This window comes from Corvus hawaiiensis, chromosome 26, assembly GCF_020740725.1.
Source record: "Corvus hawaiiensis isolate bCorHaw1 chromosome 26, bCorHaw1.pri.cur, whole genome shotgun sequence".
Lineage (NCBI taxonomy): Eukaryota > Metazoa > Chordata > Aves > Passeriformes > Corvidae > Corvus > Corvus hawaiiensis.
Window position 1 is genome coordinate 41,023,382 of NC_063238.1, and position 23,775 is coordinate 41,047,156.

A 23,775-nucleotide genomic window follows, 5' to 3' on the forward strand; every position below is an offset into this window, starting at 1 on the left:
ATGTCACAATGATGGCCAGTAGTAAAGAGTTCATATTAAAACACAAGTTATTGTTAACAAACAGAAAAACAAAACTCAAAGCAAAGCCAGGTTGTAAATACAGTGTAATGATTAAGAGAAATAAAAAATCCGGCTGATACTACAATATGACAGTATTTTAAACTCTTAACATATTTCCATGCCTGTAAGAGTTGAATAAGAAATATATTCTAGCACTGAAAGAGAATTCTAGTCCAACAGACAGTGTGTCACATTGTCTAAATGCATGTACAAGGCACACCCCCCCTGGCTGTCCAGACACTTCAACAGCCCCTTAGTACTCCCACCTCCCAAACAATAATAACAATCTCTTACTTCCTCCTCCATCCCACACATTAGTAAAGAAAAAATCATCCTGTATTGCCACGGTACAGCATCTGGAGGGACTGCAGAAGCTGCAGGTAGAGTTACCAGGCTACATCACTAGCAAAGATTTAGCTGCTGAATATTCAAAATTACAGTTAACTTAAAGAAGAGAAAATGTCTCCATTGTCTTTAATTTTCAATTTTTGCTTTTGTTTTCAAGTAAAATCAGGCATTTAATCAAAATGTCCTTTTCAGTAATCTCTGCAGTGTTGCAGGATCCCCGAGCGATGACTCCCCCGCGCCCTGCTCCAGCGCGCGTCTCGGCTGGGCGCGGCTCTGCAGTAAGCTACAGCTTCCACATGGATACACTTTGTGTGTTATACAAAACAGATAATACTCATTACTCATTTAAGACTGAGTTTAAGTTTTTCAACCTTAAGGCAAGGTCCTATGCAGAAGTGCCAAAGGACAATTTTCCACCACAGAGCCCAGGTTCCAAAGCTGCTGATGGTCAAAGCCACTCTGCAGAGCTAAAAAGTGACCAGTCTGATCTCACAACACACACCTGGCACAAACCACTTGTTCTACTGGTGAGGCCCAGGGCAATCATGGCCAAATCCTGTCAATCATACAAAAAAAATGAGGCCAAATCCTTGAATCCCCTGAAGAACTGAGGCCAGGTAAGCATGATTTCAGAGACAGCTGATTATGGCTAAAGTTGGACATACTTACAACAAACTACTTTAAACCATTTTTAATCTTCTCATCTATGAACAAAGTGCTCACAGGTTTTCACCTATGTGTTGAGCATGGTCAACATGCTTGAAAAAACCCAAGCACTTAAAAGAGTACACCAATAATGGACTTTGGGGTCATTTTAATTTTAATAATTAACACAGGGAATAGTGATGGATCATTGTTCCTTAAAATTGGTCCTCTTTAGGTCATCACAGTATTAAAATATGGAGCATAAATTTGTTTTAAAAGCAAAAGCTTGGAAACAATTTACTGATGACTTGGGGACTTTATCTGAAACTTGCAACTCACATAGAAGTGTTGGGGATAAAATATCCCAATATCCCATGTTTCAAAGCCTCTGAACAAGCCTTGTTGAGAACCTCAGACAGAAGTCCCATTATTATGACTCTTCAAAATTAAATTAATTCCATTTTTCATTGTGGGAACATCATTCTAAATGCAAAGTTAAGACAAGTAATTCGTCCCTGCTACCCAGAGTAAAAATATTTTCTGCACCTCAAAAGTTAGTAATGCAATTTTCTAGACCATAATAAGAAGTATATCACAAATACATTATGATTCAAAAGAAAAAATTTAGAGAAATTACTTTAAAAGCCCACACTGTAAGAAAAAGTGAAAATTTAAGTAGCAACCACCTCTCATACAAGACAGATAGGACTGAAAACTACAGGAAAAAGTGCATGGTCAGGTTTCATATTTACTATCACCGAACAGTGGTACTTAAAATAAAACAGATATCAATTCTACATTTATCTTCAGCTAAATAAAACAGCTAAAGGAAAATAAAATTCCTATCAAATTCTCCAGTATCACAGATTGTTGGTAAATGAAAACATTATCATTCTCATGCTGTGGAAAATTACAAGCCAGTACATTCTCTAAAAAAGATCATCCATCGATTTTGATACCACTCACCCCACTGGAGAGGAGCCAACTGTAGATGCTCCAGGACCAGCTGATTAAGAACCCCTTCCACACTTGCTTCCCCTTCACGCTTCAAGGAAGGGTAAATTGGAATTAAGGAAAATTTTGTTTCAGAGAGGAAAAGGGCATGTGATATGCACAACTTTTATTATTGCAAATCAAAACTGCAACCTAGTGATTCATTAAAGGTTAATGTTACAAATGGTTTATTAACCCTTAAATTGACAAACAGTAAAAGTTACACCAGTTGTTATCTTAAGAATATAAAAATTTAATTCCACTGAGGAGCGTTAAAGTAAAGGTAAAATATACTTGAACCATAATAAAACACGAGGGTAAAAAAGTCTGGGAGCCTCAAAAATGCAAAACCTTTAAGTATGGATGAGAATTCAGAATGATAAATTAGGAACAATCTGAAAGCAAAAAGGTTAAAACTTGATAGGGCAATAGAAAACAGAACAAATATGTGGTAGGATAGCCCTGACTGCTGACTTAGGGCCAGTTCCATGGAGGTACCAGATGTTGGACAGTGACAGTGTCATTACTGAGGGCAGACATCAGACCAGAACCACAGGCACAGAACCTGCAAGCTTCCCTTTCTGCCCTGTATGAGCTCAGAAATAGGCCCAGACTGAAAAGAGAAAAAATGAGAAAATTGTTTTTACTCTAAGGACAGTGAAGCACTGAAATAAACTGTTGTGAACAGAACAATCTCTTTTAAAAGGGTTTCAAAATAGGGTACACAAGTGCTAAAATAAAAGCATAGGCAATATCCAATGTCATGCAAAGACAGTATTACCCATTTAAACAAATTAATAATAATTTCATGTGATGAGTCAATCAAGATTTATTTTATTTTATACAAATAATTTAGATTTATTTGTAACAGGAAGAGGACTGGATTTCTTTTTTCTAATTCCCTGACTGCAGAAAGGCACTGAATTCACAGGGTTTGGAAGCACATGCAGATGTCAGCACCATCTTGTATCCAGCCATGTGTCCCACCATAATTAAGGAATAAGCTCCTAGTCAGATTCATCAAGATTTCAACCAACTACTCCAAAAGTACTGGAACCATGGTCCTCAAAAATACATGAAAAAATAAAAGAATATCTGAGCTTTTATAAACAGCTTCTAAATGTGATCAGTCCCTTTTCTGTAAACTCTGGAAAGAGACAAACATCATCTGACTGCTGAATATATATTCACTTGTGTCAGTTGAAAGAAAATTAACAAGCACTGCAGATAACTAATTTCTACGACAGGACATAATCTTGCAGGGACGCCAGGAGATTTAAAGAAAAGTCTTGAAAGCTCAGAACAAAAGCAGATCTAAAGTGATTGAGACTCAAGAGCTCAAAGATGATAGAAGAGGAAAATCAATACTGAGTACAGGATTTTTGCCATTATTTTTTAAAATATTCTCATTATGCCCTGAAAAATGTCATAAGTAGCACTTTTTTTTTCTCCTAAAGAGACCACAAATAAAGAATTCACAAACCCCAAAGAGTCTGAAAGCTGTAAACACCATTAAAGAAAAGCATCTATTTGGAAAACAGAAGACAGCAGAGTATCACCTTAGAAGAGTGCTGCTGCTGAAAAATAAGAGTCAGAACACCAGCACAACTCAGTATTTTCCATAAAACACACTAGAGGGTAGAGAATAATTTGAATTACTTCACAGAAACAGCAGATAAATAATTCTGTTATCACATCTTTAATCTAAGGACTATAAGTGAGAGAAAACACTAAAAAAAAGGCAGTATTTAAAAGATGCTTTAAAACAGAGTGGCTGCCATTAACTGTAACATTAAACTAACTTTACTGTAATTTACTTACAACAGACTCACAGGGGTGCCTGGAATATTATAAATTTTCACTGTTTAAAGCTTCATGGAAAGCTTAATGTCTCAAATAACGCTATAAAATTACTATAAAACAGGTGATTCTCCATTCTTTATTGTTGGTAAATGCTACCAAAGCAGATCCACGTATTCAGATGTAGAACATTCCCCCTAGAACATAAAACCACAGGAGGCAGTGAGGCACATCTTGGGTGCTGTGTCCATTTAGGGCTCCTCAGGACAGGAGAGACATGGAGCTCCTGGAGCAGGGCCAGCAGAGGACAAGAAAATATGACTAAAGGCCTGGAGCATTTCTCTTGCAGGGGAAGTCTGAGGGAGCTGGGCCTGTTCAGCTTCAAGAAGAGACAACTGAAAGGGACCTCATCCCTGTCTGTCAGTGTCTGCAGGGAGGGTTCAGAACATGGACCAGGCTCTGCTCCTGGTGTCCAGCAATGGGAAAGAGGAACGGGCAGGAACTGATGCTTAGGAAGTTCCACCTGGACATGAGGAATCATTTCTTTACTGTGCAGTGACCAAGCACTGAACAGGTTGCCCAGAGAGGGTGTGGAGTCTCCCTCCCTGGAGATATTCCAGAACCATCTGGACACAATCCTGTGCCATGTGCTCTGGGATGGCCCTGCCCTGAACAGGGAGGTTGGACCAGATGACCCACTGTGGTCCCTTCCAGCCTGACCCATTCTGTGACACTATTGGTGGTTTTTTGGTTACACATTAAAGAAAAAAACAATCAAACTGAATGGCTCTTTGCAAAAGCTAAAAAATGTTTAAAAAAAAAAACAACAAACAAACAAACAACAAAAAACGAAACGCACAAGGAAAACACCCGAATTGATTAACAGAGAAAATTACGTAATATCCCAAAAGGGCTTTAAGCTTTTACAGCCAAAATTTTTTGATAAATAAATTTCTTTATTCCATCACAAGCACCAAGCTTATTTTTAGCACACAGCTTATTGTCATCTCGTGGCACAATAAATTCTATCGACAGGAAATAGCTCGGTGAATGTTATGGTATGTTAAGCTGGAGGTTCAGGGTCTTATTTGTTTATTTGCCAAACAAATTGATGATATTAGTTTATCTTAGATACATGGCCATGGATTGTAGAACTGATGAGAAATTTCAATTTTCACAATTGTTCATTCTGTGTGAAAGCAAAATGTAACATTTAAATGGTTTAGCCATGCACAGATTATTTAACTCGTATTCAGGAAATGAAATTGCATTTGTCCAATGAGATCATTGAATGAAGCAGCAGAAGGGAGTCTGGTGGTAAAGGAGGGAAAGGCAAGGTTGAGATGCAACCACAGAAGTGGACTTGTTGGAACATAAAGCAACAAACACATAAAGGAATTATGTGTTCACATGGACCTACAGAGGGATCTGGATCATGGAATTCCATATCACTGATCTTTGTCTCCTGACCGTATTATCAGACAATTACATAAAATTGTTCATTATAGGAAAAATATGAAACTGAAAATTGCTACAAACTCATTATCTTGGAGATGAAAAGCAACCAAAATACGTGGTAAGAAAATATCAAAGGAATGAGAGAGAAAAGCTTAACTCCAGAGTTTGCCTAAGACAAAGCCTTTAAAAGTCAATGAAAGCAAAGGAGTTGAACAGGGGTTGCCAAGATACCCTTTTATTCTTAGCTCAAAGTCAAAGCTGACAAAAGACGCAAGTGTAAGAACGAGGATTTAAAATTCATTGAAAAAGACTGCCCAGATAAACACGAGTACAGACTGCCAAGGTGAAGTTTGACCTTGCAGAATCTATCTGCTTAACCAAATCTCCACATGTTTTGCTGAGGTCTTGCTGCCATCACAAACCTGCTCTTCTGTAGGAGCCAGATTGCTGACCCAGGCCTCATTTCCTACAGTCAAATCTTTGTTATTAACAACACAGGCATCAGCCAGGACTCAAACAGTAGACTTCCAGCTTCCAGCACAATAGTTCATATTTAACAGTTCAAGATATTTTCATCTGCACAATCAAATAAGCCTCAGTGGGGGCCTCAGAGCCAACAAACACACAATCACCAGATGCTGTTTTAAAAAAAATAAAAAACAACCTAAAAACCTAATTTTTCACAGTTGACACCCTCATTTCACATTTCTGTAGCAACAGATTGAATATGATATAAACTGTTTCATACCAAAAACCTAAATGATAGTCAAATGAACTAGTTATTTCCCCAGGGAAAACTTTGGTCTTTTACACTCTCTGATTGCCTCATGTGTAGCTGGGTACTCACAATTAGAACACAGTCTGTTATCTAAAATCTACTGCTTAAAAAAACAATAGGTTTTTAAAAATGGCTTCTATCTGGAAGTTACTTATGTTTTTTCTCCCCACAGCATCCCACATTTTGCATCCTAAAAAAAATTATTTTCAATACATATGTCCTTTGCAAATAAATGCAGGTGGAAGAAGGCACATAATCATAAAAACCAGCAAATGTTCCTAAGTAAGAATTATACTAATTAAAAATAAATTTGCATTATTTGCACATTTTACTTACAGCAGTTGCCATATTCATACTTTAAGCTTTCTGCTTGATTATTATTCTGGTACTTTATTATTAAAACTAATTATATACAGTTATTTAGGGTCTTAAATAATAGTTATTTTTGTAAACAATAAGAAGCAGCATAGAAATGTAAAGAAACCTTTACTGATGTACAGAAGTTCCACAAGATGTAATATTGTCATAACTGAAGATTCATAATTATGATCAAGATAAAGTCATCAAAAGCTGAATAGACACAGAAAAATGATTTTCAATAAGAGTTATCAGTGATTTGCTGTCAAGCAATCACTTGAGATGACTCAAGCTTCTGTCTGATAGATAATAATTTCAAAATCCTGATTGGCTGCTTTGATGATGAAATACAAAAACATTCATAATTTTTATGTATTTGGAAAAGATGTCAGTGTTCACAAACCTAATAAATGAGTGGAACTTACGAAGATCACTGGGATGAAATGAAGAAAACCTCCGAGTACCACCCTAGAAGGAATCAACAAATCTATAAATGAAAGTTGGGAATAATAATTCAGTCAGTTATGCTGGACCACATGCAAAAAAAAAAAAAATCAATCAGACAATAGTTCTCAGAGAAAACATCATCTCTGAAACCCGGAAGGTACCATTTTCTTCTGTGAGAAACCTGACCTGCAGTATTGCCTCCAGCCTTGGATCCCACATACTGAGAAAAATAGAGCTGTACTGCAGAACAACATCAGCAATATGACTGAAAGAAAATGTGCTTTGAAAGAAATTTTGGCAATTAGGTTTAAATACGGAAAACAAAAAAAATGAGGAAGGGGCAGAAAATACAATTAAAAAAATGTAAGGAAACATTGCAAATAGGACAGACTTCTATACATCACAGATATTAAGGCTGAAGTAAGAAAAAAAGTCCAATTATTAGAAAAGTTAAAAAAGGAACATGATATTTAAGGTGGCACTGGAAGTCTGTCTCACTTTTTTAAAGGTTGTTTAGGCCAGGTTTAGAATATTTTCAAGAAAATGACCCCAAAATGTTACAGTCTCATTTCACTGAAATAGCAATTCCTTCACAGTACATTAGAAAATTTCTCTGGCTGCAATCAAACCTGGAGATAGGAGAAGATAGGGAAGGAAAAGGAGTTTACTTTTCAAAAGTCATTCTCTGACCCAGCCCTCTGCCCAACTGCACAAATCACAGAATAATTTATATTGAAAGGCAATTCCAGAGTCACTGTCCAGCCCTGTGCTCAAAGCACAGAAAATACTGAAATTGCACGAGGTTGTTCAAGGCATTGCCCAGAATTTTTTAACATCTTCAAAGATACCAATTTTACAGCACTTTTGGACAACCTGTTCCAGTACCTGAGCACCCTCATTGTGAAAAGGAATTTTCCTAGTATCTAACTGGAATTTAACAGTCCCCTCATGACACACCTTGCTGTCAGATGAACTTTGCTGACTGCTGTAACTCTCAGGCTTTGAGAAGGCTGCTCCTGGAGGCCCAGCAACTCCACTGGGCCAGCATCCTTTCCAATCCTGCCTTCCACGTCCCCAAAGTCTCCCCTGCTGAAGTCCAGAGTCATTATTCTGCCACTTACTCTCCTCACTTCCCTCAGAATATTGAGCTCCATGATCTCAGGACAACTGCAGCCAAGGCTGACACCAAACTTCAAACCCTGCAGCTGGATCATTTGTTCAAGGAGCAGATCCCACACAGCACATACCAAATCAAACCATCCAACACCTGTACACCAAAGTTGTCCTTAAGAGTACTCCAGAAATAAGCTAACCTGCAACTGGAAGACTTCTTCCAGTCGTCAAAGGAAGAGTTCATCCAGCTTTGCTTCTTGTTTGGGGGTCTGTACCAAATGCACAGCTCCTCACTCTGTTGGATGACTCTGTCTTTGGTCAAAAAGCTTTCAACTGTCTCATGTCTCCTTTCCTGCTAATTCCCTGTGCACACTCTAATTTCCCCTCCACATTCTTTTGCAAGTCCTGGTGTAAGCGTCTGACGTGGGCCTTGGATCACACCTCAGGGCAAATTCTGTGACGTTAACTCACCTCAGCCCATCACTTTCCCATGTCATGCACACAGTCAGGAGAGAAAAGTTATCTGGGGAGTTCAAAGTAGCTCAGAGATGATGGATAACAAAGGGATCACTTGGCCTTACCATTCAAGAGATGTGCTCAAAGACCTCATCTAGCAGGAAATATCAGTAACTCTACCCTTTTGTAATTTTGCAAATACTTTTGCTCTCTTGGGTGCACTTAGGCTGACTCCTGAAGGAAAACAAGGCTAATGCAGCTGAACTACCCATCCATTTCTCTGCCTGTCTGTCCATCAGTAACTCTGCTGGCCTGTGTCAAATTACTCTGATGGGGGAAAATTATCTCAGAAACCAAGTTTCTTAAACTTAGCAGAATGGAGAGAAGACTGTTTTTTTTTTTTTTATTTACTGGTTCACATCTAAATGTTGCTGCAAGAAATAAAAGGATTAAACCAGGATAGGTTCAGGTTGGACATCATGAAGAATTTCTCCATGGAAAGGGTTGTCAAGCATCAGAAGGGGCTGCCCGGAGAGGTGGTGGAGTCACCATCCCTGGAGGTGTTCAAGAAAGGACTCAATGTGGCATTCAGTGCTGTGGTTTAGTTGACATAGTGGTGTTTGGGCAAAGTTTGGACTCGATTTTGGAGGTCTTTTGAGGTCTTTTCCAACATTAATGATTCTACAATTCCATGGGAAAGACGAACTCTAGTTGGAACGTGACACCTGGAAAAGAATGTACACATTTCTTCAAGGATTTTTAAGCACATGTGAAACTTGTTGCCTTTCATTAATTAGATTTAGTTCCTGGAATAGAGAGAACAATCACAGCAAGTATTAAAAACACAAAGTAATGGTGGCACTGAATGTAACACACAGAATCCACGCACTGTTCTACTGGTTTCTAAGGTACTGACTTTCATGTCAGCCACAATGGTTTTGGGACCAAAACTGGGGTTAAATCCAGAACACAGAATGGATGTAAACAGTGTTGCCCAGCAACTGAAAGGAGTGAGGCTGTATCTTTACACCTTGACAAAATGATTACAACTGCGCACTCAATTCCAGTGTAAGAATTCATCTGTGCTATCACAGAATGTTTATATCTTTCCATAACATAGACATTTTCTAAGTGAGTTCTGGTTAAATATTGACATTTTTGCATAAAAGGAGCTCTCTCTGAAATGTTGCTTGGGGAATCTGGACTGAACCAGGCACTAGGAATCTCATTTATGTCTCAAGCCTTGCTTTTGACAAATCCAGATCTGATTTAATAATCACAGGATGGTTAAGTTTGGAAGGGACCACTGGAGGTCATCTGGTCCATCCCCCTGATCAAGCAGCATCCTCAGAGCACAGGACTGTGTCTAGGACAGCCCTTGAATATCTCAAGGGAAGGAGACTCCACAGCCTCTCTCTGCCATCCTGTGTCACTACTCAGTCACCCTCACAGTAAATAAGCTCTTCCTCACAATAATTAGTAATGAAACATCATTTCAGATCACCGGATAAAAGTACAATTATAAGTACAAACAGATAAAGCATGATTTGATTGCCACTCTTCTCTCATCTTCTGCCACCCCCTATCATGTGAATTTGAAGATGATCTGTGTGAAAAATATAAATCTCCTGGGAAGTGCTGAGTACCATCACATGGCTTGGGGGACTGCTGTACAGAATGTTTCCTGAAGAAAATCATGAGAAAGTGTATTTTTGACAAGCCAAGCACAAGTTTTTTTTATAGAAATCACAAAATTTATAGCAACACCATTGGTTTATTTTAACTCTAAACTGAATGCAATTTCTTATTAATAATCATAAGGCAATATTTTACTGCATTTAGAATTATTGTGGGGATTTTATGTTTAGAATGACTTAGTCATCACACAATCCCTGTCTAAGCCTTAAAAAGCTACCCAAGATTAGATACATTACTAAATCTATAAAGAGGACTTGTAAATAAATTATTCTAATATGTTCTGATTTACTCAAATTTAATTAAATATATGCAAACTCTCCAAATCCAGCTTCATGAATTTCTTCATTATTCACTGACTTGCTGTGGGGGAGAATAGAAAAATTTGACCCCATGACTCTACTACTCATCAATCCTAACTACACTTCCTCAGTTCCCTAAAAGCTGGGAAAAACACACAGGATTTATGACATGCTCAGTGACTCAGAAAAAGCCATTATAGGATGACCCAAGCATCGCCTAAAAAATATACAGCACAATTAACCTTAAACAGTCTATAATTACGATAAGCTTCATAGTTCTAATTACTTTTCTTTTCAGTAACACTGCTGTGAAGTGAGTTGAATTATAAAATAAAATGTATCAGAGGGCATCTATTTATATACTTTTAAAGCAAGTATTTATGAAAGGATATAATTTTCCAGCAAATATCCAGCTTGCTGTTAATCTCCAGACCTCTTGCTTGTTGCCTTTCTTCTTCCAGCTGCTTTGCATTCGCCAACTGTGCCCCATCAGCTGGGGATTCTGGGAAGCTCTCAAAATTAAACTTGTCCACTTGGATAGCTATGCTGTAGCAAGGGAAAAGAAAGAAAGAAAAAAAAAAAAAACCAACATCATCCTCACTGATATTATTTCTGCAGAAACTGCAGAGCACTGCAAACACGGGCACTACAGTATCAGTGTATCGGCTTCAGTGGCACCTAGTCTGTAATTACTGATACATAAACCATATGGTTTATTCTACTGAAAACAGAAGTCTAAGCCTTTGATGGTAAAATGCTTTACAAATCATCAATCAACATCTCAATGACTTTGTGAGTGGTGCATAAGACATTTATTTTGCAGTTGCAAGTAGATGACTTTATTGTGGTTCTGTAGAGGTTCACCTGCCTCCACTCTTGGTAGGTGAAAGCTCATGGTGTGCTCAAGACTTGCTGATAAAAGCAACAAGACTGGGCCAAAAGCTGATGAATATACTATTAAAGTTGCTTATTAATACCAACCCATATAAAGGAAAGCAGAATATTATATATGAAAGCATCCCTGAAGTGAACTGTAACCACCTGGAGAGTCCATTGATTTCACAAGCCAACTTCCTCACTTTTCCTTGCAAAACTCAGGAAGGAAAGACAAAATAACCACAGAAGTAGGGCCTAAATGTGGCCCTTGATTTTTTTTTTTTTTAAGAAGACACTTCCCTCCTGCTTTGTGCATCTTCATGAATTACAGACAATATTAATTTCAATATCCCAGTATAATTCATTGGTAGTAAATGGTTAAATAATTGCTTTATTAAATGTACGGTAAGGCATAAAAGGTAATCAAATTAAATATAGTACACTATAATGCATACTAAATACTGATATGTTAAATTAGAATCACTAATCTAATATAAAAGGGAATTTAGACCAGCTCACATTACATGAAATGTGGTTATGGAAGATCTAATATACTATGCTGCCAAAACAGCTTTAATTTCCTGAATTGTCTGAAATAGAAAAATAATTAGGGAAGAATTAAAATATATTGCTCTTGAGATGACTTTGCACTTAAGGAGACCAAGCAACAGCTTTGAAAACCATTCAGGATGAAATGCAGCTACAAACTGAAAAGGGGTCTGGGAAGGGCATTTCACAAAAGCACAGGACTGCTGTTATTCTTTTATCTATTTCTTCATATAAAGAGGGAAACATATTCTATGAGTTGCCAAAAGGAAAATACCAGTAACAAATGTCAACAAGAAAGACCTTTGAAATCCCTTCAGACCAGAAAAGATTTTCTATAATTCTCATTAATTTAAAAGAATCTTGACCCTAAAAGAAACTGGGTGAAAATTCACGGCAATTACAAGGAACAATCTAGAGCTTGTGGGAAGATGAATGCAATAGACCTTATCAAGACTGAGCAAAAACTGACATCTGAGAAGAAGCTTCTAAAGTTCCCCCTTCACCATTAGTGGAAGGTGGCCGTGCCCATGGCAGGGGGCTGGAACTAAATGGCCTTTAAGGTCCCTTCCAAATCCAAGCACTCTATGATTTTATGACTAAAAAGTACAAATACAGCACTCAGGCAAAGGTTTCTGTAAGCTACCACTTCTGCAGCCTGCATCTTTGCTGATCCTCACATCCCAAAGGCAGAGGAATTAATCTGTTCCTCTCCAAGGGAAGGTTTTGTTTTGGCTATTTTTAATGCAGCAAGAGATCATTAGAAGTTCTTCATTTACATGCAGAGTCCATCAAGTGCTAAGCATATTCAAAAGCTAAACATGAGCTACAAAAGTGTATCACAGGAACTGCCACAATCAAGCCAGAAATAAAGACCATAATGAAAAACACCCAGATACAATCTGAGGAGTGGATTCTGAAAAAAATTACCAGGCCTGAAACTATGACTAACAGCATCAATTCTTACTGGCACTGAAGTATGATTTGATTCTGCAAATGCAGGTTGGGTTTCCTGGATTTTGCACAGGCAATGCACGTGGAAGACACAACTGGAATATTTTGAATTTCATTGTCTTTGTTTCCAAGATCACTCCATCCCTCTGTGGTATGTGAGCCGATGCAAACCCAGGACTTGATTTCTATTATATACAGAATACTGCTTATATTCTGACAGAAATACAGTTAGTTTCCTATAACCATATTTTAATAAATTGTCTTAGCTTCTGGACAGTCAGAAGTATTTAGAATCCATCTCCAAAGGGACCAGGAAAACAGTTCCCATCTAATTACTGTGTTGCACTTTTCTAAGTGATAGATATTTGAGAAAAATATTCTAGCCTAACAATATTTAATATGCAACTGCAGCATTCAGATTGCATTCCTCTGTTGAAGGATCATTGCTGGCAATATGGTAATTTTTGTCTGGAAATTAAATATGCATGTAAGCACTTTGTACCCCAACAGCCTCCAATAAATCCACATCAACTTTAGGAACAGAGCCTAGATTGCTCTTAACTGTTCATTGTGCATCTCTCCTTGAAGTAACTTTTATTAAACTCTAAGTTATGGAAAACTTTAGTAAACAGGGCTCTCAGTACTCAGAGGCTCTACTGTTTCCGAATCTTCTAACCATGTTTTTATTTATAATGTTTATACTGTATTTAGCACAGTGGCACCTCATGTCACATGAGAAGTTACAAAAACACCCACCACAACACACTTGCCAGCTACAAAGTGAAGAGTCTGAGTAAAAGAGAACTACAGAGAGAAAAATATCACACAAAACAGTACTATGAACACAGCAGTAGGTAGGATATATGAAAGCAATAAACAGATAAAATGTTTCAAGACTATAGTTCCTCTCAAAGTAAAGCACAACAAAATTAAATCCTTGCTCTTTTTGTTAAACTTATCTGCCTTTTATCATCCATATTCTGCTTCCTCTTGTGCTAAAAATATTCATTTCAAATTTTGTCTCTGCATTTTTTATCTGTAATGTTACTTCAGTATTTATTCCTCAGCCTGTGGAACACGTAGTACATGGGAAGGCTTTGCACAAGAATCCAAACAAAAAATGAATACCATAACCTAAATCAGTCATTCATCCTTAAAAATGTACCCCTACTCAAACCCAGCTCCTTCGCTTTCTTTTTAAATCTGAAGATTTCTCCCATCTCAAGTGATGCATTTCACCAGGGAGGTGTTAATGAGTGGACAAACAATTCCCAGAGCCAGCTGATGGAAGGAGAAAATGGATAAGCTGGACAATGAATTACAATCACCAACTAAAAAAAGTATTTTTTTCAACTTTTAAGTGATCTCTAGAGATCACATGGACCTCACCCTGAAGAAGGAGAGGGCAGTGAAAGGCAACCTTTTCAACATCACCAACTTTGTCACTGGGCTGTGCAACAGAATAATGAGACTGAAATGTATTTTAGCCCTAAAAAGTCATTCTCTGCTGTCTTCTGCAGTTACTTTGCAACCTGTTTCCTGTCAAGAGTTCTCTGCACTTCTCCCCAAATTTGTCCTTGCTTGTTGTGATATACAAGAATCTATGTAATCTATATAGGAAAAGGTAAAAATAGACTATTCAGTTTGAAACAGGCATTCAATTTATTGCAAACAGCCAGGGTAATGACGGTTCACATTGTGCAAGGGCACCTGTTCCTTGCCCTTCACAGTAATTATGTATCAGGGAAAACAGAGAAGATCTTAAAACTCAAAAGTTTAGAAATAAACTTGTGCCAGGAAGAGGGACTAGAATTCCATTTTAACTTCTTTGCCTCATGGGGAGCTATCCAAATTTCCTACTAGATGAGTTTTCAATAAATAATGAGATATTTGTTTGAAAACACTGCATTATGCAAAAAAAAAAAAAAAAAATTAAATATCCAATCCTGCAAATGGAAAACAGGTATTGTTTCTCTCTGGCCATCCTTGTCTGAGCAGGAGGAGGAATAAAGTAACAACAGTTTTCATGAATAATGAACCAATTGTGTTTTGAAACTACTGGGTTTTGTCACGAAAAGAGCCCAAGCTGTTGTGACAGCTCCTCAGACAACTGAGCATCGTTACAGGGATGCAAATTATTCAAATACAAATTAAATGGATGAAGAGGAGAAGGTCAGCTCATCAGCAGTGCTGATGATATGTCTGCATGGTATCCTCTCACATCATCTGTCAGGATGGTTTACAGGCAAAAAAGTGACAAACCTTCTGATGGCACTGCCACCATCTCAATGACAGTCACCTGAAGTCCTATTAAAGTCACAGTGCAGAGCTACTAAAGGCACTGGACAGCTCATTTCACCTCTTCTCATAAAAAGAGCTGCAACTTTACTGGAAATCCTACCCTGCCCTGACAAAAAAATGCTCAGCAGAAAGGACTTTGCATGGAGGAAAATAACTTCCAGAAACGACATCATGACTGCTCCCCAGCCAGTGCCTTCCATATCCCCCTTTCCCAAAGCAGTGCCAGTTAAACTGAGCAGCACTGACAGCTTCACAGAAGTGCCATCTGGTAGAGAAAATTAATAGATGAAAAATTGAGTAAGGCAGCATCACTGGGGGTGCTGCAAACTCCTGCCTTTGTTCCTGGCAGGACAGTGGGCAGGTCCCAGGCACATCCCATCCCACAGTGACACATCTCAGATCATTACATGTCCTCTTCTAAGAGTATAAATCTATAAATTGAAATTAATTATGTGATACTCTCCAAATAAAACAAGGTTAAGAACAGGCATGGTATTAAAAGAAAAGCAGCAATCTGCTCAACATAAGTAGATTTCATCTTTCATTAAGTAAATAAAACACTGCTGCTTAGCTTGGAAGAATAAAATATAGAGAGAGTCCTTATTCAATTATCCTTAAGAAGAAACAGTATAACAGGAAACAGTATAACAGAAAACTCTTCCTCGTGGCTAACTACCTATTTAAATACTATCATCCATAGATGAGTTTGCAAGCTGCTTCCAAAATGAAGCTGACAGGAGGCAGTTGGAGACTTTATTCAGTATTATGCTTCCTGTTCATCCTCCTTGCACATATAAAGTAGACAGGAGGGACCCTGTGCCAGACCACGTTATTGCCACTTATGCAAAATGCTTATGTGCATGAAGAGTCCCTGTACACTCAATGATTTTAAATTTCAGGAAAACTTGAAGTGAGAATGATACTCTCATTCTCACATTCAAGAGGGAAAGAAATGCATAAAAGCACAAGTTTCCTTTAAAAACTTTGCCTGATTCTTTCATTGTGCAATCTCACTAGTAATATATAGCATTATGTTTCAGGTACACACCTGAATTCCACTCTAAATACAAGCCCTGCAGCTGATACCAAACTGGAAGTGATGCCCCACTATATAGTAATTTACAGGCAAAGAGGGACCTGAAGAATCAAATCTCTTGTGAGATGAAGACATTTGTACCATTGGCTGGTAATAATAACGTAAAGCAGTGCAAATTAATATATACCTCATGTTTACCTGTAATTCTTTCACAGATTTAGAAGTACAACCTGTATTTCATTCACTACTATAAAATACAATTGTAAAATTTAGTAGCTCAAGTGACCCACAAGTAATGATCTCTCCTCCTGGCATAAAACTGACTGCGGAAAGAAAAACAATGGCTTTAATATCTGAACCATGCAGAGCAGAAGATAAATTTTTCCATTAATCTTGAGAAAGGTCAATTAAATTTAAAAATTTGCATTTAGAACTTAATTATTTATTTTAAATAATTGAAGAGGAGATAAAAGTCAAACTATAGTGCTGAAGTCTGCAATATTCAACAGCTTAGACTTATCTGAGCAACAACATTTCAGACTATAAAAAGTTAAAACAAGAAAGAATCGTTCCACTGGATATAATGTAATATTTGAAAATGGAGCAGTGCTAAGAGATAGTTGGCTACATAAATCTTCTGCTTAAATGTGATTATACTATGCGTGCTGGGCATATAGCTTGTTAATTCCTAACTCCAAATCTGAAAACCATAAACTGCAAATGAAGAGGCAGAACAATTAACTTCAACTTGCCTCTTTTTTCACTTGCCCATTTAAATAATTTGGATTCCCATGGCAATCACCATGCAGCAGAGATGTTAGCTACCTAAAATAAGAAATTTAAACTAATAATAATAATAATGGTTATAGCCTACTTTATGAATACACCAATTTCCATAGGGGCATAAGAGACCATTAATCAATAGTCTTTCATTAGGAAATCTGGAAAAGCCTAAGTACAGTAATACTTAAAGATTGAGTTAACTATCCTCCCTTCATCGCAGCTGAACTACACAAGGATTTCAAAAGTCTCTTTATCCAAAATAATGCCATTCTGTACCTCCTACCTCTCTCTCAGTGGAATAGTAATAATCAGAGAAATAAATGTCAAAATATATATGTTCATATTCAGCTGCTCATTTGAGTAATTCATTATTGCCTTCATATGGCAGGAAGTTCAGAAGAAAACATATGCAAATTAAAAACATGGAATTTTGGGCCAGATGTAACAAACAAGACCAAAAAGCTCAATTCTACAGTCATGCCTAGTTATCGCTCCAGCTGTCTGAATCTCCCCAGGAAAAGACTGAGAAGATTGCCCAGCACAAAACATAAACAGTAAAAATAGAGTGGAAGAAGGTAAAAACCTCTGTTACTTTGCAATGATTTCATCTTTTCCAGGGAGTCTCGAGTGAAGGAATCAGGTGCTCACCTGGTGCAAACCTGATCTTCATTCTGATTCTGCTCACACTGAGCATTAAGGGACAAAACCCACCAAATTTCTCTGCTCCTGGAACATCCCAAAAGAACCAGAAATGCTGGTCAGGAACCACCCCTGGATCATTTCCCATCCTGGGCTCTGTCCTGACCCAGCACTGATGGTTGTTGCCGGTCCCAGGGCCCTGCAGGATGATCCAAAGGAGTGGAGTAGGGTGTGTAGAGCACTCAGAGGAATCTCACAGCCTCCTGCACATGATAAACCTGGAACATCAATTCACTTTTGCCTATGAGAAAAAAGAAAAATTCCCAAATTCCCAGTGCTCCTCTTTTAAAGGAGTATGACTGAGACATGTGGCACACGACTGGAAGGTTACTTCAGAGAATATGCTGAGATCCTACTCAAAAACCAAACTAGGGGGCAAAACCCACCAGGACAGCCTGTACATATGGGAAATTGTGAAGAGTCCATCTCAGTGGCTACTCAAGGGAAAATGCAGAGGTACAGAGCTTTATATACAACATAAGGAAAAAAGTAAGTTTTTCACAAAGGAGGTGATTCAAACGTTTTGGGTAGAATCATAGGATGCATGAATGCTCAGTGTGCAAGAATACCCATTTTGCCATGGACTGTCACTTCAAGATACAATTAGACTTTACATTCATAATGAATCATTAATTTACCATCTACTTGCTTGTCTTCTCTTTTTATACACAAAGGTAACATTTGCCCTTTTCCCAGAGCACTGCAGCAGAAGTTCACCTCAAGATGATTTAGTGTGATTAATAAATTCTTTTCCAAGTCACTGTTTTCCCAGTATAACCTGTATAATTTTATCACACCTGCAACCTTCACATTTTCTGTTCAGAGCACTCTTTGGTGAGTCCCTTGGAAAGTCTTGTATTTCAAGTTAACCCAGTCCATTGACTTTACAATGTTTATTTTGCCACAAATACATTGATTCTTTTCACCCACAGAGTTGCACAGATCTTACTACAAATTCTCCAGTCCCAGATGCAAGTTTTTGAGAGATACCCTACTTAAACAAGGAAATCTAGAATCTCTGCCAAAAAGCAAAGCTGGGGGGCACTCAGGACATCCTCAGTTTAAGAAACCAAAGCACCAGAAGAGCAATGAACATCTCCCAACAAAGCGATGTGGTCCATGAGGTTCAACCTACAGAAGTTATTTTTTAACTAGTGACAGAAATAATGTTCACAGACATGAGTGGGAGCACAAAAGCTTTAATCATGCTCCAGAAATCTTAGCTCACAGGGAGTGTGTGTCACAGGTTCCGTAGCAGTCAACTGCTCAGCACTAATAACAGAAATTACACACATCTCCCTCACCCACACACAATTTCACCTAAACAATTTTTTTCCCAAAAAACACTGTACATATTAGAAGTTTATTTAATGCCTCCACCAGCAATGACACCTGCACATATGTTTAGAAGCATGCTCATGCTCATGCTCATTTAGAAGCTATTTTCAGAAAACAAACCAGCAGGGATTGTTCACCCTTGAGAGGAAAACGCATTTGGGAGACCTCAAAGCAACCTTTCAACACTTAAAAGAGGAGTATAAGAAAGATGGGGTCAGATTTTTTAGCAGGACTTGTAGTGATAGAACAAGGGGTAATGGTTTTAAACTAAAGGAAATAATGGATAACAAACCAAGGTGCCGCTTCTCCTGCTTCTGTTGCTCGTTACACCCAGCTTTGGCAGCCCTGGGTCCAGCTTCAGCCAAACGCAGAGCTGGGATTGCCTTCACTTTCATCCCATCACATTTATACTGATTTACCTTTGCACATTTTGCCCCACATATTGCTGAGCTGTGTTAGTTTTCTGATGTGCTTTACTGGTATATCAGAAAATGAGCACAGCTCTAAAATACCTCGTTATTTTAGCCAGAACTCCCCATTTGGAAATCACCATCCCAGATAACTGCCCTGCCAAGTGCCCTCCTATTCAGTGAGCCTTGACCTTGAGCCCCCCTGGGAAAGGGCAGTGAAGCCAAATGTCCACCAGACTCAGATCTGAACACTACAGCTAGAAATTCAGTACTTATTTAATTATTGTGATGAAATGATACTCATTTAGGAGCAGTTTCCTGCCACATTAACCTCCCTTGGTGAATTAGGATGGTGTAAGACCACTTATTGTATATGGACAGTGGATCCTGCTCACGTGTCGCCTGGTGTCCAGGCAGCGACCAAACCACCTTCAAAGAGCTAAAGCAAATTAAACAAACCCACTAAAGTCAAATGAGATCAAGGGGATTTTTACTCCTGCTTCCTGTGGTTCAGAAATAGTTAGAACATAGTAGTCTAAATTTTAGACAGGGGAATTTCACCTGAGCAAAGTCCTGCTTGGGAAGCTTTCACAGCATATGCAGCTGTGTAAAGGAACTCAAAGGTAAACCCAGGATTTTTGGTGCCACTTATAAAGGAACTTTTCTTATCAGCTTCACAGACACAAATCTCTTACATGAGAATGGATTTCTTCACTACATTTGGAGGAACTGAGGGAAAGGGAACTATAAATACTACAAGTTATGAGCACTCAGCTAATGGTGTCTGAGACAGACGCCTTGGTTTTAAAAATCAACTTCCCAAAGCACCCTTTGTTATCATTGCAAGGAAAAAGCCTCCAGCTGAGGAACAATTAAAAAGAAAACCCCCAAAATATGACACTTCCATTAAAAGTTTACACTGAAGGTATCATTTTAAGTCTGCTACTAAACTTCTTCAAAAGTTTTATGATTTTTAAGAGAAAGTATTCTTCTTGAAATGAGGAATACCCTCACAGAATTAAGGAGTAATATAAGTTTTCATTTAAGTATTTCATTCATATTTACTTGAAATAATGCTTTGGAAATGCCTACCTCTAAAAATATGAATATTTTATATTAATCTTGCTAATGCTTCATAAACTGAGGAGGTATTATTTCAAGTAAAATATTAACTTGGTATTATTTAGAAGCTTTGGCAACGTTTTAAAATATTTAAATGTTGAAGGTCATTTTTTTCAGCATTTATGTTTAACATAGAAATTTACAAAGTCTTTTCATTCACCTAAATCTAAATTTCATTAACTAAGAAACAATTTTAATCAAAATTCTGTTTCTCTGTTTCTTTATAATATTCCTTTACACATAATGAAAGTCCAGAAGATGATGGTATCTAAACATCTGCAAGACAAATTTTCCTTTAAAAAAAAGGGGGTAAAATTCAAAGATATCAATATAGAAAACAGTGCTTTGCCATCTCTTTCATGAAAATTACATATCCTTTTCACTCATTGACTATATTTTTCTGACTATAAAAAACACAGGCATATCTAGATTTAGGCATCTATTTTAAACTGAATCCCTGTTTAGGAATCAGATTTATTCTCTACCTTTAAAGAGGGGCAAAATTATCATAGTTTCACTTCCAGCTTATGAAAGAGTTGAAATTCATTTTTTTATAGATAACCAACATAACTTTTCTTAAAATCCCAGTTCCTGCGAAGGAGACAGAACCCCCCAAAAACACACAGAGGGCACAGATATTAACATACATATAGCTTTGGGCCAATTTGACAGTTAAAGCAAAAAACATCTTTGCTCTTTTCCATCTACAAAGAGGAATTTAACATAGAAATTCCAGACCCAAATTATCCCAAAATGGCAGGCTACTACTACCAGAAAATTTGTACCCCAAAATTGTGTAGCAGTTTTATAAACCTCTCCATCCACAGCTAAGAAGTCACCACGGTTCTGACGCACTAATTTGCCCTGAGTTACTCAATTAAACAGTTATAAATGGATTAGAGGGTTAATATTAAAATTGAAAGTACATTATTATTAAAATTGGGTTTATATATCCTATGCTAAGCAAATAATGCTGTAAATACATGAAGCAAAGATTACACAATCTGCTTTGTTCTCAATATAAGCCCTTCACACAAAAGATTTCCTTTTATTACTTACTATTCTCCATTTCTCTTCTTCCATACAACTACAAAAGAGATGCCATCAAGCAAGTAAATCGAGAAATAAAGCTGCAGAGATTTTTTTACTCCCATTTATTCCCATTGAGCCTCCCTCAGGGGTGTACAAATTGGAAATTGCTAAATTGTCATCTAATAGGCAGAAACAACATAAGCGAGACCAATTAAGTAAAAGGCAGAAAGTTGTATTACACATGTAATTTAATTAAATTCTTTGACTAGACTACATTAGAATCATTCCCAAAAAGGACAAAACTCAACTTTAATCAGCACATGACACATTGTAAGACACATCACTAACATTAGGAGTTTGGATATTACTGAAAAGAGCACTTTTCTTACTTGTAAATCAGGTTATTTCCAGGTGGTAGAAAATTGGGTAAACAGCAGCATTCCCTCCTAAATACAGAAGACTCTAATGATGCGTAATTGAGTACAAAGTCATAAAAAAGTGGTTTTCTTCTCTTTTTTTTAGCTGTAATATTCTTCAGCTGGGTACCTACACGCATCTTTTCAGTGGGACTGTTCTCTTACCGAGATCCCCAGAACACAGGAAACCACCAGATCAAATCACCACCTGAACTGCCAAATGTGAGTAACAATAACTAGGGATAATTTAGCCTGTAATCACAAACATCATCAAAAGGAATAATGCAGTGGGGGAGAAAAAATTGCACTGCAAACAATTGTGATCTACGAGATTTGGGTTCTTCATCTCTTGCCATTCTCAGCGCTGAGGCCAAAACCTGCTCATTGTAGGCACCAGCTCAGCCCTCTCCTCATGCCACTGCACAGCCCCTGGAGCTGGAGCCCAGGCTGGGATGAAAATAAATTCCAAAATGCAGATGCAAGGGACTCTCCTGGACTACAGAAGCCAGAGGAGGAGGAGAAGCAACATTTACCTCTGCCCATGGTGGTTTTCCCACGCTTTTCCTATCTGGAAATTGGCTAAAGCAGGCAAAAAGCCATCAGCACCCCATTTTGAGAACAGCACTATTTAGTTAAACTAATTGTTTATCTAGATGATAATGAGAATATCAGAAATGGATTGACGGCTCTAAGCACAAACTGCTTTTTGAAATTAAATCAATTCTGTGATTGTCCAGCAACCAAGAGGAGCAAACAGTTTCACAAACCTGGGACAACCTCTGTACCCTAAACCAAACTGGTATTTTCCTCCCAGTAATTCCCAATAACTCACTTTTTATGTATCTCTTTTTATGTTATATGTCTTAGATAATATCATTTCAATGGCAAATCTGTGACTTTTTGTCTCAAGAAAGTTCCTGTCCTATAGGAACACAATTGCCAGGCAGGCTGAGAAACCCTGGTTAAATCATTATCATTATTTCAATATTGGAAAAATCAGTTAATTGTTTATGTCATACATGTACACAAATTAAAATAGGAAAGGAAATAAAGTGATTTGCTTTCTTGATTGAATAGCATGGAAATGCACAAAATTAAAAAAACACATGGCTTAAATTGCCTTAGGAAAAAAATTAACCCATTTATATGAAAAGAACAAACAGCTTTTAAAAATTATAGATATTTTAAAATGCTAATTATTTGTATAAACCAGTTCCTGTGCACAAGGGATCAAATATAAGTGAGTTAGTGTAGCTGACAGCAGCAGTGAGAAAAGCAAGAGGCCATGCGAAAGACAAAAACCAGGGCTTGTTTTGGTGAGCCTGTTCTGAGGACAAGTAGTACAGATATAACCCACTGTCTAATGTCACCATGTGCTTGCAAATATCTCTGTACAGGAGTCCAGCCTGCACAGCCTCTCAGATAATGCCAGATAAACAGCAAGAAGCTCTCCTTCAAAATTACAGATGGATGGCTCTCCTTCAAAATTACAGATGGATGGTTCTTCCCAGAAAGGGAGACGTAACATCAAAATACAAGAGAGAACACAACAAAGAACCTGCTCTGAACCCACACAGAACGGCCCCAGAAACAAACAATGAGCACTGACGTAAAAATACTCCTCATGTAAATTCAAATTCCATCATTAAAACCTGCATACATGTATTTATTGCCTGCTGTCACCATGTAATCAGCACTCACTAATCATCCCGTAGCTTACTCTCATAAAATTCTCTATTTCATACTGGAGATCACAACTGACTATTCTGAAGTCCCATCCTATTTAAGTCCTTGTGATTCAGAAGGAAAA

At 37.7% G+C, this 23,775-nt stretch overlaps 1 protein-coding gene across 8 annotated transcripts in view; it reads right to left on the reverse strand.

Moving 5' to 3' along the window:
- The window catches only part of TRAPPC9 (trafficking protein particle complex subunit 9), a 460,315-nt gene that overhangs the window by 238,074 nt on the left and 198,466 nt on the right, over window positions 1-23,775 (reverse strand). For all 8 annotated transcript variants that reach the window (XM_048286362.1, XM_048286363.1, XM_048286366.1 and 5 more), the window contains 2 exons: window positions 10,845-10,998; window positions 2,020-2,110 (listed from right to left, as the gene is read on the reverse strand). In XM_048286362.1, the coding sequence (XP_048142319.1) occupies window positions 2,020-2,110; window positions 10,845-10,998 (245 nt within the window). The remainder of the gene's footprint in view (window positions 1-2,019; window positions 2,111-10,844; window positions 10,999-23,775) is intronic.